General features: G+C 41.4%; 1 protein-coding gene across 1 annotated transcript in view; it reads left to right on the top strand.

The window, feature by feature from the left end:
- Nucleotides 1-15,553, top strand: part of LOC309809349 (aldehyde oxidase 2-like) — a gene marked incomplete at both ends in the record, with an annotated part of 103,801 nt that overhangs the window by 61,857 nt on the left and 26,391 nt on the right. Inside the window, 7 exon segments of the mRNA XM_082630412.1 lie at nucleotides 38-155; nucleotides 1,501-1,564; nucleotides 1,567-1,634; nucleotides 1,638-1,667; nucleotides 2,332-2,430; nucleotides 3,178-3,350; nucleotides 10,548-10,653. Coding sequence (XP_082486538.1) covers nucleotides 38-155; nucleotides 1,501-1,564; nucleotides 1,567-1,634; nucleotides 1,638-1,667; nucleotides 2,332-2,430; nucleotides 3,178-3,350; nucleotides 10,548-10,653 — 658 coding nt within the window.

Genomic DNA, 15,553 nt, shown 5'->3' with positions numbered 1-15,553 from the left:
ATGTGCAGATCTAAAAGTCAAACCTTAAACCCTCAAGATGCAGACACCCTGTGAGGTCTGGACCGAAACAGTTTGTTGGCTTCTCTCTTCTTGGCATCCTAACTGCAGCACAAAGTATATCCTCTTTAAAAATGGAGGCAAATGTTAGTGTCGCTGTAAGTAGCTAGACTGTAAATATGGGTAACCTAAAAGCAGTCACGGGCTTCCCTGGTGGCGCAGTGGTTGAGGGTCCGCCTGCTGATGCAGGGCACATGGGTTCGTGCCCCGGTCCGGGAAGATCCCACATGCCGCGGAGAGGCTGGGCCCGTGAGCCATGGCCGCTGAGCCTGCGCGTCCGGAGCCTGTGCTCCGCAACGGAAGAGGCCACAACAGTCAGAGACCCACGTACCGCCAAAAAAAAAAAAAAAAAAAAAAAAAAAAAGGGAAAAGGCAAAAGGAAGCTCAGAGCCTAGCTTTCAGTTCGTCGAGAGTAATAAGCAGGCCCTTGAGTCCCTGTGTTTGTGGCCAGTCACTTACAGGCAGGCATTCAGGAAAACCCTGGGTTTGCAGGTGCCTTCATGGAGTGTACTGTGTAATAATAAGAGGAACCTACCAGGTACCAGGCACTGTGCTAGGTGCTTTTGCACTTCCTGAACCTCATGACACCCTGTAAAGTGGGTATCATTGGCCTAAATTTCACTGATAAAGAACAGGGGCTCAGAGAGGTGATGTCACCCAGAGAAACACAGGGAGTAAGGGCCAGGATACAGACTCCATCTCTCTAGCTCACAGGTTGCAAATTGGGGGCCCGCTGGTAGAATCTAGCCTGCAGTGTTTTCAAAGGTCAGGGAATCTTACATTAAAATACGAATTTCTAAATCCTCTTGAAAAATTGGATGTTCTGGTAATTTGGACTACATTCCTGAAAAACAACAATTAGCTAGAGCTGAAGAATAGCCACCCCTTTAGACAGGCCACAGAGTTATCACTACTACACCATAATTCCCACTATTCCTTATTGTCCTTCATCTGTCCACATCATTCATTTACATTACCTTACTGTTCCTTACAGATGCTAAGCCTGCAACTCATCATCTGGTACCAAAGTGTGTACTCTTTCTTCTAGAGTACCTTGCCTTCCCTGACCCTGGAGTCATAATGTGGCTCATGAAGTTGTCCAGTTCAGTCCACTGAATGTGCTTTTTAAAATAGGCTATCCTCCCCTCACCCAACACACACACTCACACACACACAGACACACACACACACCCCTTTCCTACAGAACAAAGATTTAACCCACACAGGATTTTTGAAAAGGGAAGTTCAGGCAATACTAGGATTTTTGAGAACTCAAGCTTCATTCAATCAGTAAGTCAGTCAACAAACAATTATTGGAAATTACTGTGTGCAAGACACTGTGCTAGGAGTTGGGGATACAATGGTGAAAAAGATCTGTCCCTCACCTACAGTGGCTTGTCGTTTAGTAATAGAAGCTTCTAAAACAAATGTGTTTCTTTGCAGGGTCTGGGAGTGTCTAGGATGTTCCTGGGGTCATCGGTGTTCTTCACCATCACTGATGCTGTGGCTCAGCACACAGAGAAGGAGACATAGCTGAGGACCTCACAGTGAAGAGCCCAGCGACCCCAGAATGGGTTTGAATGTCCTGTGCAGATAGGTTCACAGAGATGGTATGGAATTACTGTTTATTTTCCTAAAAGGTGATTTTTCTACTTCCTGCTCCTTAGACCACTCAGGTAAATTTAAAAGCTAATGTGAAGACGCAAGAGGGAAGAGATATGGGAACATATGTATATGTATAACTGATTCACTTTGTTATAAAGCAGAAACTAACACACCATTGTAAAGCAATTATACTCCAATAAAGATGTTAAAAAAAGCTAATGTGTGTCTAATCAAATTATAAGAGCACATTATAAGATATAAGCTAATCAAAGTACAAGATGATAAAAATAAATCACACAAATACCTTTAGTATATGTCGTAATTTTAACTTTATAAAAAGCATTTCCCCATCTGTTATGTAATTTGATCATCTGGGCAATCCTGTAGTAGGATAATTTATGGTGCCTCAAAAACTAATAGCTAAATGTGAAATAACTGACTGATTTCACAAAACTGTTCTAAGTATTCCCTCCCTCTGTCCTACCTAATCTATCCAATTCTTCAAGAAAAACAAACACAAAAAATAACCCAGATCATGGAGAAGTATTTGATAATGCCACTTTCCATGTTTCCTATACAATTATAGAGTACACACAGTCTGTCCTTCATTTAGGAAACGTGATCTCATGACCCACTGCTGCTTTTCTACTTCATTCCATTTCATGACAGTGCCTCCCAGCCCGGGGGCGAGGACTCGGGAGCCATCTGCTAGATACACATGCACACAGCAATGCCAACCTGCTGACCGTGGCAGACATGCAGCGTTGGGTAGGTCACTGAGTCCACCCTGTGTGGATTTCTTCATAGCTTCGTAATATCAACAATGATGGTAGTTTGCATTGACTGACCACTGCACTAAATATTTTACAGATTATCTCATTACTCATTCCTACAACTCTATCAGGTGACTATGATGATTTTCTTCATTTTACTATTGAGGAAACTAAGGTATAGTAATTTACCCAAGGTTAAGATTCAAGCCCAGACCGTCTGGCTCCAGTAGAAGTATATTGCCTCCTAGAGAGAAAAGAATTGATTCTCTACTTCTTAAAAGAAATGTGTATTTTCATATCTATATTAAAAGAAGCCCAAATACTTAACTGACCTCTTCAAAACAGGCAGCCGGGGCTTCCCTGATGGCGCAGTGGTTGAGAGTCCACCTGCCGATGCAGAGGACACGGGTTCGTGCCCCGGTCCAGGAGGATCCCACATGCCGCAGAGCGGCTGGGCCCGTGAGCCATGGCCGCTGAGCCTGAGCGTCCACAGCCTGTGCTCTGCAACGGGAGAGGCCACAACAGTGAGAGGCCCGCGTACCGCAAAAAAAAAAAAAAAAAAAAAACAGCCAGCCGTAGAGTGAAAGACCTAGGATTTAGGAATATTGCTTAAAGGAATATGTCATAATTACTCATTTCCTTCTCCTACATGATCCAGTCCTCTTCCCGTCTCCAGATCTGACTCAGCATTTCTTGAACTCCAATAATACTGACCACCCTGGATTTTTCTCTGTCCCCTCAGGCTGATGCTCAGCTGATTGCACTGGCCACAGAAAGAATTCCAATCACCTGCTTTGGGCCAGTCCCTCCTCAGATGGCCAAGACCAGGGAATCAGCCCTCCTCCACTCCGGGAGCTCCTTCTCTGGGCTGATTTTGGCCTGGAGAGCCATGTCTGCCTATTTCCAGCAGCACCAGTGACATGTTAACTGCAGAATTGTGTGATCTTCACCCCAAAAGCACAAGAACTTCTGACCTTTAAACAAAAGTTCTTGATCGTCTTTGGCAGTAATAAATATCCTTTTCTGGAATGGGGCAGGTTAGGGAACCGAAAAGATACAACACAACAGAAAGATACTTCTAATCTTCCTTTCTTGACTGGGCTCAACATTTTCAGTCCTCAATTGTCCCTGCTTTCAGAAAATTAATTCCTTTGTTTCCAAGATTTCAGGCCATTTTTCATAGTCCAACGGTCTGGCAAAGTCACGTTGTCACATGCAACGGTAAGAAGTGAATCGCTTTGATTTCATTCACTGTTTGAAACGCAGCCTATTGGCTACCTGGTCTGTGTAGTGAGGCCATATTTTCTCCCCAGTCTGATGGTTTCTTGATAAGATTAATTAAATGTCTTCATGGATATAAATCATCTAATTTGTACACCCACCAATCAAATGCTCAGAGTCAATGTGAGAGTAATCTACCATTTTCTAAAATACTCATAAATGGATGCATGGCCAATATATATCACCTCTTATGTTATAATCTATATTTCATATTATAAACCTCATTTTTTTTTGCATTACGCGGGCCTCTCACTGTTGTGGCCTCTCCCATAGCGGAGCACAGGCTCCGGATGCGCAGGCTCAGCGGCCATGGCTCACGGGCCCAGCCACTCCGCGGCATGTGGGATCCTCCCGGACCGGGGTACGAACCCGTGTCCCCTGCATCGGTAGGCGGACTCTCAACCACTGCGCCACCAGGGAAGCCCTATAAACCTCATTTTTGTCACAAGTATTTTTTATCTTCATAAAAGTCACACATGTCCATTATGGAAAAATTAGAAAATGCTGAAAAGAATAAGATGAAAGTTAAAATCACCCATAATCCCACTCACCAGAAATAGCCATAACCATTTTTGGTGATATATATATACACATACATACACACACACACATAAACACATTTTTAACCATGTTTTAATTCTTATAGGTTTATATGTACAAAATATCTTATTTATGTATTCATTTTACAAAATTGGGATATCCCTGACATAAATGTTTAAAAAGATTTGAACAGTTTAATTGGGGGTTACTCAGTTGAGCCTTTATCCACAGGAAGTCTGGATTGAGAAGATAATTTTCCCATGCAATATCACTCAAAAATATAGTTGCTTAAACCCAAAAAGAAAATACCTGGCCAAAGTTATTTATCCCCAAAACTTATAATCTTTTTTTTTTTTTTTTTTTTTTTTTGAGGTACGCGGGCCTCTCACTGCTGCGGCCCCTCCCGTTGCAGAGCACAGGCTCCGGACGCGCAGGCTTAGCGACCATGGCTCACGGGCCCAGCTGCTCCGCGGCATGTGGTATCTTCTCGGACCGGGGCACAAACCTGTGTCCCGTGCATCGGCAGGCAGACTCTCAACCACTGCGCCACCAGGGAAGCCCCCGAAGATATGAAATTTGATTAAGATATGAAAGGTGAGTAGGGGGTTAGCCAGGTGAGGAAAAACAAGAAAATGGTTCCAAGCAGTGGGAAGCGCTGGTGGAGGCCTCTGTCCTTGACATGAGGAACAGACAGCAAATGTAACTATTGTGGAGAGACAAGGTGGGGTAGGGAACCCCGTGTGGCTGGAGAAGTGGGTGGGGGCCAGCCATGCTGGACTTCGCAGGTTTATAGGTTTGGCAGGCAATGTAAACAGGTTTATCTTTATCCTAAGATCAATGGGAACCTTTTCGCCTGTGTACATGCTAGAGTGACATGATCATATTTGTCACACCACGTTGCAGTAAGGAGACCAGTTAGTAGGTTGCTTTGACCCAGGCTAGGGAGATGGTAGTTGGACTTAGAGTCTCTAGAAAATAATCTTCTTGAAGGTAGAGGTCACTCTCTGTTTCATTCACTGCTGTATTCCCAGCACCCAGATCAATTCCTGGCACCTATTAGATACTCAGCAAATGTTTGTTTAATGAATGAGTGACATAGTGGTTAGAAATGGAGGAAATAGACTGGTGGAAAAGATTGTCAGGGGCATGGTGAAGGACTAGCTACTGAGTATGAGGGAGAGAAATGTCAGGCCAAGTCAAGGTTTCTGGTTTGTGTTACTATATGGATAAAGGAGTATTGACATTTCCTGTGACAGGAAGTGGCAGAAGAATCTGTTTTGTGGGTTTCTGGTTCTCTCTGTTAAACTAAGAGTCAGGACTTCCTCCTCTTTGTCTCTCTTGGGAGGCCCCACTCAAGGCTGGCTTCTGGTTGTCCTCTCCTCTGTTGGTGTACAGCTGAGGAGAGGGGATCTGCAGACCAGAACAGAGAAATGCTTGGCTCACTGAAGTCTTGTCAAGGATTTGAAGAAGCCTATATTCTCACTGATTCAAATATATGTGAGGTCAGTGGAATGGCTAGGAATATTGTGGGTCAGGATGAGAATGAAAGATAAATGGTCTTTCTCAACATGTTCTAAGTAGCCTTAAAAACAAGAGGCTTATTATTAAGAAGTTAAAACTTCTGCCCTGCTCTTGCCTCCAAAACTTATTCCAGTGGCTATAAATAAAGATTATTTATCTTTATAAATAATCAGCTTTATAAATAAGCGGCTGGGCCCGTGAGCCATGGCCTCTGGGCCTGCACGTCCGGAGCCTGTGCTCCGCGACGGGAGAGGCCGCGGCAGTGAGAGGCCCGTGTACCGCAAAAAAAAAAAAAAAAAAAAAAAATTTCATATATTCAATCAAATTCATATCTTAATCAAATCAAATTAAATAATACTTTCCTTCTCGCATAGTTTGAGGTACGAGGAGTATAGTGGTGAACTAGACTCAAAGGCGCCTTCTCTCTAGTTGTTTATGGTATAGCAGAGGGGGAAGACAAACAATTACTGTAAATTATAAGGGCTTGCCTAACTGTGGGTTATCCCTGTGTGTCAATAGAATAAACTTTTCTAATTTAACCTTTTCTTACAGTCAAAGGGGTATGAGATGTGGCCCCAGCTTTGATCATTTATCATGTAATCATTCATTCATCTAGCATGCTTATTCAGCCCTTTCCATGTGCCAGGCACTGCTGGTAGCTAAAAAAATAGTGAGATAGTCAATCTCTGCCATATGGAGCCTACATTCTATTGGGGAAACCAGACAGTAAACAAATAAAGAAACAAACAATTTCAGGTGGTGATAAATACTGTGAAGCAAAATAGAAGAGTAGGGGGCTAGCTTGTGATAGAGAGATTATTTTAGATTATTAGAGAAGGTTTCTCTGGAGTATTTACATTTGAGCCGAGGCCTGTATGAAGTGGGGGAGCAAGCATAAAGCTGGTAATGGTGTGTTCCAGGCAGAGAACAGCTAGTGCAAAGGCCCTGTGGCAGTTTCAATGGATTCAAAGTAGCCTGGGACTAAGTAGTCCTCCAAAATGGCCTTCTTTGTAAGTTTCTGATCTCGACTCCCTGGTGGAAAAAAACTTGTAACTGAAAGGCTGCAGTTGTTGCTCTCCGTGGCAGAGAGATAAAAGAAATAGAAATATGCGGTCAAGCAACTTTATCTTCACATCATCAGGGTGAAACCCGGATAGTCCTTATCCAATCAGCAGTTTCCTGGCAACTAGCCCCTATCACAGTGCAGGTCTACTGCTTCAGATCTTTCGAAACTACAGTTCATTCACACAGCAGGCCTCCTGAAATTGTTGTAGCCTGGCTCTTGACACAGACCAGTTTTTTAAAGCACCTTGGAGCAAATCTGAGCCTGTATTAGCATTTACATTTGGTCGAACTCCAATGTGGTTTTTTAGTTGAGATATATAATGCTTCACACTGGCATACAATATTGTACTATGAAAAAAAATTTTTTTGAGAAATATAGATACTAACACTCTTTATATTTGGCCTTTGAATACTTTTGTCAAAAGAATTTGTTCTGACAAGTAAGAAGGTGAGACGGTCAGGTCTGTGTACTAGAACATGAGCATTGGAAAGTCCCAAACCTCCTCTTATAACAAGCTTCTTATAATCATAAGGTAAATAAAAGCCAGCATATAGCTACTTCTTAAACAGAAATCAGGGTCAAACATTCAGTATTTTTCCTTTGGAATTAAGTAAAATAATGCATGTAAAAATACTGTGTAAATACAAGTCACCATGTAAATATTACAGTTAAGGTCTCCACCTAATACCTATAACTGTTAATGACGTTTTTCAAAATATACCTCTCCCAAAGGCTTAAAAAGAGTTTACCACATTAAATCAAGTTGAACTGCTGAGAGCAGAAAAAACAGCCCTTAAGATTTAGCAGCCTGTTTTTCACGGGTAATTGACTTTAAGCATCAATGAAAAGCAGACATTTGTAAGAAGGCTGGAGCATTTTTGTTATAAAAATTTCTGCAGTTTGAATAATCATATCAAAAGTTGTTTTTTTTACCAGTGTGGCTTTGGTAACCTTGATCAGAGTTGTTGATTTTTGCTCTTATCCCTTTCTTAGGTGGTTAACTCTTGGTCAGAACAGTGATGCTAGTGATAGTTTCTGCTCTGAGCCCAACAGAGCAGCCTGGCTCAAACAGATACCACAAAAAATATCATTTCTATACAAAATCTCCTTTTTGGTGATGGGAGAAAGAAAAATGTAGTTATTGGAAAGTGTATTTTGTGTAGTCATTTAAAATTCCACAAGAAAAAAAAAAAGAATTAATTCTACCAAGGACTAAAAAGACAACTTGAATAAATGGAAAGGCATGTTCTGTTCTTGTATAGGAACATTCAAAATCATGAAGATATCAATTCTTCCTAAGTTGGTCTATAACTCTATTTTTAAAATATCTACAGGATATTTTTGGTACTAAATGATTCTAATGTTCATTTGGGAAAAGAAACAAGCAATAGTAGCTCAAATAATTCTGAAAAAAGAACAAGAAGGGACTTACAGAGGTAAAAAGAGAGTATAATAAAATAATCAGATATTTGCGCAAGCAAAGTTGAAACAGATTGTATACTGAGTTGGGAATCAGCCTTGCTGCAGTGCTGGCCAAGTAGGTTTGCACCAGCTTTTGGGTCCCTAGGTGTTTGAGTCACTCAAGGGTAATTTTTTATGTTGAACCATATGAAATACTTGTCTTTGACCTACAAAAATATCAGTTTCAACTTAATATGGTTTAACTTAGTATTTGGAATGAAAAAATGAGGGAAAAATCACAGCAGGGAATCTGAGTCAAAGTCTTTTGCCAGTGGCCAAAAACAAGGAAACCAAGTATCACACCAAGATTAAGGGCCTTAAAACTGGTCCCCAACTCAGAGATACAACTCATGATTGGCAGCTGATGCAATTGAACTGGAGCAGGCCAGGCATGAAGTGAGCAAAGTCCCAAGGAACAGCTACAGATTCTTAAAAGAGATATGTTTTCCCTTCTGGATTTCTAAAATTTTTAAATAACAAATTTTTTTAAGTTTTTAATTAAAATGTATAAAATGAATTTCTCATGTGGAACTTTAAAAATAAATAAATAAATAAAATAAAATAAAATAAAATAAAATTCCACAAGAAAAAAAATGAAATTTCCTTTAAAGGTATAAAGAAAATGCCTAATTAACACTTTCAAATTAGGACCTTCCTTAGAAACAAGGATTTCATTTTTTAAAAAATCTTTAGGATTCAGAGACATGAAGGGTTCCACAACCATAAAAATTAGAAAAATACTGCTTTGGAGAACTTGTCCTGCCCTATTATTCTATAAAGTTGGCAAGTGTCTTGTTTCTAAAGACATTTACCTTCCCCCCTTTGAAAACCTAAAACATACCAATGGGGAGAGGGCCTGGGGGAGGGGCATTAAGATTAAGAGACACAAACTACTATGTATAAAATAAATAAGCAACAAGAATATATTGTACGGTACAGGGAAATATAGCCACTATTTTGTAATAACTTTAAATGGAGTATAATCTATAAAAATATTGAGTCATAAAAAATATATATATTGAGTCACTATATTGTATACCTGAAACTAATAAAACATTGTAAATCAATTTATACTAACGACACCCTGTCAGCCAGAATCCACACTATCAGGCTCACAAAGCCTTCATCTGCAGTGACTCCCGGAATGAATGCATAGAGGAGGTGAGCCTGAGCTGGGAGCTCTGGGTGACTGCGGAGGAAGGCAAAGACTGGGCATGTAGACAGTCTGGAGGAGACTGAGGGCTGCTGAAGGCCATGAGTATGTCTGACTGAAGTGACTGGGACACAGCTGTCCACAGGCTGACTGGAGGCCTCACTGGGCCACAGGAGTCCAAGGGAGGAAGTGGGGCAGGAGCACAAAGAGAAAGGAGACAGAAGCAGAAGGGTCACAGACAGGACAAAAAATTACACAAGAGTTTTGCACACATGAGCCGAAGAGCTGGGGAACTTAGCGGGAGTAGCCAGGGTAAAATAAGTTGAAAGTAATAAAGAAAAAATGTTTTGGCTCTTTAAAAAAAAAATCCTTGGGCTTCCCTGGTGGCGCAGTGGTTGAGAGTCCGCCTGCCGATGCAGGGGACACGGATTCGTGCCCCGGTCCGGGAAGATCCTACATGTCGCGGAGCGGCTGGGCCAGTGAGCAATGGCCGCTGAGCCTGCGCGTCCGGAGCCTGTGCTCCGCAACGGGAGAGGCCACAACAGTGAGAGGCCTGCGTACCACAAAAACAAACCAAAAAAAAGTTAAAAAAAAAAAAATCCTTAACTGTGTAATCTAATATGAATGTGAGAAATTTGTGTGTTTTATCATTTGTATCATTTTAAATGATGGTGAATATAATTTTTATTTTAATTTGGTGTATTAGGGCTAAGGATGGTTACTGGGTATTTATTTTCCATTTGTCAGGGTTGAGAACTATAAAGCACTAAGAACAGGGGGTCTGAATAAAAATTATTCATGTGAGTTGATGCACTAAAATCTGGGTGGCATGGATATGAATAAAATACTTTTTTAAAAAGACATATTTGAAGCCACATTCTAAAAACCAGTTCTTTGGGCTCTATAAGCCTTGTTAAAGAATAAAACTTACTATATAAGTAATACATTCACACAGTTAAAAAAAATATGAAAAGTTATACAGTGTAAAGACTCTCATACCACCATCCCATCCAGCCAATTCTTACACAAGCGCAGAGTATAACCACTTTTATTAGCTACTTTTTACTTTTTACTTTTTTCTTTCCTTCAGGAATAGCTGGTCCCAGAATGCCCAGTCACTGTTGTCAAGATTAGAGCTACTCCCGACTGACCCCACAGATGGATGGGACACAAAGGCCAAATGTCAGCATGTCAGGGTGAGTCTAAGGCAGCAGGACAAGCACATGGTTCCTGCCTGTTACCCCTGCTGGACACACTGAGTGAGATGCTGTTCCCCCTTTCTCTGTCTAGACAATTCCACCCCCTTTTCCATGTCAGCAGCACCTTGGTGCCCATAATAGTGAGAAATTGTAACCCTTGACACTCATCTGGGCTCTATGTTCTTCCCCCTTGGGTCTTGGGTGCACAGGAGGCATTGTACACTTGCCTTCAGAGCCTGGCTTCTCTGGGTGGGTTTTCTCTCACGTAAAGGAAAAACAATCTGCTCTGAGCTCCACCCTGGAACAGTAAAAACACTTGATCGTCTCATATAACTGGGTAGACAAGTAGCAAAAAGTAGGCTTTCTGACTTTCAAGATACCAAAAAGAAGTAAAAAAAATAGGCGGAAATAATTGGCAATAGAAAATAAAGGCATCTCTCAGCCTCCCTACACATTGAATGAGTCAATGTTAAGAAACCACAGATTGCAAACCGAGAGCGTTCTTTCCTTGGCACAGACACGGCAGCAGGAGACGCCCCCATGCTCCCTTAACTTCACTCTGGCTGACGTCACCAGCTGTCTAGCTGCTCTTGCTCCAAACCGTTCTGCACAGAGCTGCTGGGATAATCTTTCTCAACATCTGTAACCACCCACCCTCCCTGGCTAAATGAGTAGCATCCAACAGGACAGTTTCTTCTTCCAAAAAGGATGGTGCTAACATTGGCATAGTGGTCATCTGTCATTTTTATCTGACTGGGGTCTTTTCCTTTGAGAAGTTACCTGTCCTCCACTCCATGTGTTCCAGGAGGGCTGTGGGAAAGGCACAGATAAGCCAGATCAGAGTTCCTCTGATGAGAGTCAGACTCTTGAGTGAGCTACACAAGGTTAAAAGGCCACTGGAGCAGATTGCCTGGATGGCCGGGCCAGGCATGGAGAGTACATGAGCTCTGCAGCTGAGATCCTCAGAGGTGCCCCTGTTCCTACACATCTGAAGCCTGGCTTCTTCAGCTCAGCACTCAGTTCTGTGAGCTACAGAGTACCTTTCCAATTGTATTACTCTCCTTAAAAAAAAAAAAAAAAAAGCAATTCCCTAGCGATCCAGTGGTTAGGACTCAGTGCTTTCCCTGATCAGGCGCTTTCACTGATCGGGTTCAATCCCTGATCAGCAAACTAAGATCCTACAAGTCGCATGGCGCAGCCAAAAAAAAAAAAAAAAAAAAGGTATTACTTTCCTAGGCCTGTTGTAGCAAATGACCACAAACTGAATGGCTTAACTATTTATTTCCTCACAGTTCTGGAAGCTAGAAGTCTGAAATCAAGGTGTTGGCAAGGCCATGGGTTCTAGGGAAGAATCCCTCCTTGCCTCTTCTAGAGGCTCCTGGTCTTCTTGGCTTGTAGCTGCATCACTCCAATCTCTTCCTCCATCAGCATATGGCCTTCTTCCCTGTGTGTCTGTGTCCAGCTCTCTCTCTCTTTCTCTTATTAAAACAGCAATCATTGGATTTGGGACAACCCTAATCCAGTATGACCTCTAATCTTAACTAATTACATTTGCAAAGACCCTATTTCCAAACAAAGTCACATTCTGAGGTTCCAGGTAGACATGAATTTGGGGTGACACTACTCAACCCACCATGCCAATAAACCTTCTTGCTAAGGCTAACAGATACAGTTTGGGGAGGATGTGACCTTTCCTCCTTTATGCCCTATTGTACCTGGTTCTTCTTTCTCTCCCACCAACTATTTGTCTACACGTGTATCCTCCCTTTCTAGACAATGGGTCCACTGTGGTGTCAGGAACTGTATTTTACTCATCCTTTACCACAGGGTCTATGTCAAACTGGTACTTAACACATGTTTGACTAAGGAAGAGCAAACAAATATGCTCTATTCAAACAGAAAGTTTTGATAGTTGTGAAGCCTATACTGTGTAACTCAGATATTCATAAGCCAGGAGATCTAAGGAAGGTAAAAATAAAGAAACTAGTTCCTTAACAGAGAAATCAGGCTACATTGTTATTGAATTTTAATCTGTTGGAGTCACTATTTATGTTACTTGCACATGTTGAAAATTTTTCCAAAACTTGGAAATAAGGGGAAAAAATACTGTGGGAGGGTTCAAAGTCATACTCCAGAACTAATAAACCCATTAATAAGTAATTTGATGCTCTAGGGATGCCCTGTCCAATATGGTGGTCGTAAGCCACATGTGGCTTATTTAGATTTTAATTTTAATTAATTACATTAAAAAATCAGTTCCCTAGTTACCCTAGCCACCTTCCAAGTACTCAATAGCCATGCGTGGCTGGTGGGTACAATATTGAACAGCATAGAGGAGACCGTATTCGTCATCCCAGAAAGTTATATTGGACAGTACTGCTCTAGGGAAATGGAACTTTATGTATCTACTATTTATTAGGGTTCATCCTCTGAAAAGATACGTCTTGAGGTAGGTAGTCTCTAGAAGCTGGAAAAGGCCACGAAATGGGTTCGCCGCTAGAGTCTCCAGAAGGAGCACAGCACTGCTGACACTTTGATTTTAGCCCAGTGTGACCCATTTTGGACATATGACCTCCAAAACTGTAAGATAATAAATCTGTATTATTTTAAGCCACCAAGTGTGTGGTGATTTGTTACAGCAGCAATAGGAAACTAATACAGGTGTTAACTTGTAGAACATTGACAAACAGCAAATGATTTCTGTAGAGTGGAAAAGATAACCCTAAAGGTTTCAGGAGTTTTTTTGCCCTGTAGGACATTCACCAGTTTTGTTTTGATTTTTAGTTTTGGTTTTTGGGTTGTTTTTTGTTTTGTGTTTGTTTGTTTGTTTTTGTTTTGTTTTGGTCTAATTGTGTAATCTTATTCTGGCATTCTTTTCTTCCGTATCAGTTTCTCATATCTTCCTTTGAACTTGTGTTTTCATCTTGGCTCCCTCATTGACTATATCTTTGACCTTGCTCACTGTACATTATATGAGTCATGGTTTAATATTTTTAAAGTTAGACACTGATACACGGCTAGCAAGGATAAACAAACAGACACAGGACTCTGAGATTTTTCTGTATGTCAGAAGAGGCTACACAATTTATATAGTGATGAAATTGATGAACACAGTTCATTTACAATTTAACTGAATAAATATCATATCCTACAACAAATATAATTTATTGACTAAATGTAACCAGTAGACAATTACATTCCAGGGAGAAGGTGCAAGGAACTTTGTCTTAACTTTGAACAAGCCCAGTGTAATTAACATTAAATGTATAACTAAGGAGGAACTTCTTCCTTTTTTAGCAAATATTACAAGAGCAGAGCCTGTACCAATACAAGCAAGACCTTTTCCACTTGTTCAGTATCTTAGTTCCTTGTGCTTAAGAAATTGCTGGCATATAAATGTTCTCCAAGGCTTATCCAAATCAGTATATTGAAAATGCAAAGTACTTGATTTTTTCCTCCTCAGGCCTGTCAAACACCATTGTGACAATAGTTTTATTTATATTTTTAACTAAAGACTAGATGAATCAAAGTTTAGGGGCTTAATATTTCAATCCTATTCTCAAGTTGCTCACAATGTGTAAACATTGAGGAGATATGATGTACATACAAACAAAACAATAGCAACAACAAAACCCTGTCCCCTCTCCTGCCCTGAGGCTCTTCTCCCCACTCCCTTAAGCACCTGGAAGAAGCAAGCATGAACATATCAGAACCATGTAAAGAGCTTTTTTAAAATTCCCCTATCTGGCTGCCCACCCTTACCCTATCCTGATACACCACCCCAAAGTGGTATTGCCAGAATCTAGGTAGCTTAAAAATCTATAGGAGGGGGCTTCCCTGGTGGCGCAGTGGTTGAGAATCTGCCTGCCAATGCAGGGGACACAGGTTCGAGCCCTGGTCTCGGAAGATTCCACGTGCCGCGGAGCAACTAGGCCCGTGAGCCACAACTACTGAGCCTGCGCATCTGGAGCTTGTGCTCCGCAACAAGAGAGGACGCGATAGTGAGAGGCCCACGCACTGCGACGAAGAGTGGCCCCCGCTCGCCACAACTAGAGAAAGCCCTCGCACAGAAACGAAGAGCCAACACAGCCAAAAATAAATCAATCAATAAATAAATTAATTAATTTAAAAAAATCTATAGGAGGAAGTAGAGAAGCAATTATACAAAACACATTGTAAGAGGTATATATCGCCCTAGTTAAAATAGAATCCTATGGGGTCTCACCTTCTAGCCCACCACACCTCCCTTCCCCCAGAGTGATCTTTCTAAAATGCTAACAGTCTGCTGGTGGCTTACTTTGATAATCTCCAGTGGCCTCCACAGTTGACCAGATTGTCACAAACTGATCTAAAGCAATTGGGCAATTGACAAATACAACAATTGACAGATTCTTTTAATAAATCTTGGCTGACTCCACCAGTTAAGGGTTAGGTCAAGCATCTCACACGGCAGGTTCACTTTGAGTGGGCACAACACTCTGATGGCAGAATCATCTAACCTTCCAGCTGGACAAGTGACAGCATCCTCTGGGAAGAAGGCACTCAGAACCAATAGTGCTCCCAGCACTGCCTGCTGGGTCCCTACACCTTCTTCAGATAAGGGTCATAGGGCCAGGTTATCTTTCTAGACAACCATGTTATCTTATTTCTATCATCCCCTATACCAGTTAACAAAACCTTAAGATGGAGTTTTAGAAAATTATTTGAAATGTTTTTTTAATATAAATTTATTTACTTATTTATTTAAATTTATTTTTTATTTTTGGCTGCATTGGATCTTCGTTGCTGTGCACGGGCTTTCTCTAGTTGCAGCGAACGGGGGCTACTCTTCATTGCGGTTTGCAGGCTTCTCACTGCGGTGGCTTCTCTTGTAGCAGAGCACGAGCTCTAGGCACGC

Source organism: Mesoplodon mirus (assembly GCF_964341445.2).
Source record: "Mesoplodon mirus genome assembly, chromosome: 8".
NCBI lineage: Eukaryota > Metazoa > Chordata > Mammalia > Artiodactyla > Ziphiidae > Mesoplodon > Mesoplodon mirus.
The sequence above is the reverse complement of the archived record's forward strand: the minus strand, read 5'-3'. Positions and strand labels throughout refer to the sequence as shown.